The sequence below is a fragment of the Cheilinus undulatus genome, linkage group 23 (genome assembly GCF_018320785.1).
Source record: "Cheilinus undulatus linkage group 23, ASM1832078v1, whole genome shotgun sequence".
In the NCBI taxonomy this organism is placed as follows: domain Eukaryota; kingdom Metazoa; phylum Chordata; class Actinopteri; order Labriformes; family Labridae; genus Cheilinus; species Cheilinus undulatus.
The window spans coordinates 30,870,797-30,873,030 of NC_054887.1; the positions used below are offsets into that span (position 1 = coordinate 30,870,797).

General features: G+C 50.4%; 1 protein-coding gene across 1 annotated transcript; it reads left to right on the top strand.

Moving 5' to 3' along the window:
- The first annotated feature begins 492 nt into the window (after positions 1-492).
- On the top strand, positions 493-1,983 carry kcna1b (potassium voltage-gated channel, shaker-related subfamily, member 1b). Its single transcript, XM_041781041.1, has one exon. It carries the CDS (start codon positions 493-495, stop codon positions 1,981-1,983), a length of 1,491 nt encoding a protein of 496 aa, XP_041636975.1.
- The last annotated feature ends 251 nt before the right edge of the window (positions 1,984-2,234 follow it).

Below are 2,234 nucleotides of genomic sequence, written 5' to 3' on the forward strand. Positions count from 1 at the left end.
ATTCCTTCCATCTGCAGCTCCACAACTCAGCACAGGTATGTTTTAACTCTTCATATTTTAAGAAGCTTTAGATGATTGATCAGTGGCAATGTGGGAAATCTATCTGTGGGGGTATGAAACTGTTTGTCCTGATATGCGCAGAGAGGAAGCGCAGCAGGACTGCAAACTTGAATACTGATGTATGCGGTAAAATAGAGCAGATGCAGCACAGGCTGGTGTACAGTACTGCATGATGTTTGTCAGTCGTGCTCGAGCAGATCGAAATGGGAGCGTGAAGCGGCATCTACAGTATGTGACAAGTTTGTTTCCTTCCCTTGCAGGTGAAGGACGAAGCTTCACTGAGATAAAGATGTTCAGATCGTGATGGTGGTGGCGATGATGGAGAGGGAGGTTCTGTTCAGCTCCCGGCCTCACTAGAGGCTTCCTCATCCCGTCCTGCTCCTCCTCACTTTCACGCCGCTTCCTCCTCCTGCCCACCACCAGCCAGGAAGGATGACCGTGGTGTCCACCGAGAACATGGACGAGACCTCCACCCTGCCGGGGCACCCACAGGACCCCTACCCGCCAGACGACGACCATGACGACCATGACTGCTGCGAGCGGGTGGTCATCAACATCTCGGGGCTGCGCTTCGAGACCCAGCTGAAGACTCTCGCTCAGTTCCCGGAGACACTCCTTGGGAACCCAAAGAAGAGGATGCGCTACTTCGACCCCTTAAGAAACGAGTATTTCTTTGACCGGAATCGCCCGAGCTTTGATGCCATCTTGTACTATTACCAATCAGGGGGAAGGCTAAGAAGGCCGGTGAACGTGCCGCTGGATATGTTCTCAGAGGAGATTAAGTTTTACGAACTGGGCATGGAAGCCATGGAGAAGTTTCGTGAGGACGAAGGGTTTATCCGGGAGGAGGAGCGGCCTCTTCCAGAGAACGAGTTCCAAAGGCAGATCTGGCTACTCTTCGAGCATCCGGAGAGCTCGGGGCCCGCCCGAGGGATCGCCATCGTCTCAGTGATGGTTATTCTTATTTCAATAGTTATATTTTGTTTGGAGACACTACCTGAGCTCAAGGAGGACCCTAGTGAGAGGTATCAGACTGTGGGGAACATCACCACATACCACAACCCAAATGTTCTCACAGACCCGTTCTTCGTGGTGGAGACGCTTTGCATCATCTGGTTTTCCTTTGAGTTAATCGTCCGTTTTTTTGCTTGTCCAAGCAAAGCGGCGTTCTTTAAAAACATGATGAACTCTATAGATATCGTGGCTATAATCCCGTACTTCATCACTCTAGGAACGGAGCTGGCTGACGACCAAGGCAACAAGGAGGGGAAGGGAGGAGGAGAACAGGCCACGTCTTTGGCAATTCTCAGGGTTATCCGCTTGGTGAGGGTGTTCAGGATCTTTAAACTGTCCCGACATTCAAAGGGTCTCCAGATTTTGGGGCAAACTCTAAAGGCAAGCATGCGGGAGCTTGGCTTGCTCATCTTCTTCCTTTTCATCGGAGTTATTTTGTTCTCCAGCGCCGTCTACTTCGCCGAGGCCGAGGAGAAGGAGTCGTTCTTCGGAAGCATCCCGGATGCTTTCTGGTGGGCAGTGGTGTCTATGACCACTGTCGGTTACGGGGACATGTACCCCGTGACCATCGGAGGGAAGATTGTGGGTTCACTGTGCGCCATCGCCGGAGTGCTAACTATTGCACTTCCTGTTCCTGTCATTGTGTCCAATTTCAACTACTTCTACCACCGGGAGACGGAGGGTGAGGAGCAGGCGCAGCTGCTAAACGTCAGCAACCAGAACTTGGCATCGGAGACCAACTCAAGCCGCCGCAGCTCCTCGGTGGTCAGCAAGTCAGAGTACATGGAGATTGACGAGGACATGAACAACAGCATCGATAACTTTAGGGAAGCAAACCTTAGGACTGCCAACTGCACGGCGCCCAGCCAGAACTGTGTGAACAAGGCAAAGCTGCTCACTGATGTGTGAGGCGGCGTCCGACGCACCGGTGTAAATATTGTAGAAATAATCTGGATGCTTTATCTCCATTGGTGCATTTTATTCTTCATTTGCATTCATTCAAACATGTGTGAAGACTAAAAGAGTTCCAGGCACACATGGTTATTTTATAGACAAGATAGAGACTCAGCTGAAAACGCAATAGTTCCAAGATCTGCAGGTGTCAGGGGAACTTTTTCATAAATATCCACTTATTTTTACCTTTGAATTACCATAGCTTT

Coding starts and splice junctions, on each gene's coding strand:
- kcna1b (XM_041781041.1), top strand. CDS start 493: ATGACCGTGGTGTCCACCGAGAACATGGACGAGACCTCCACCCTGCCG.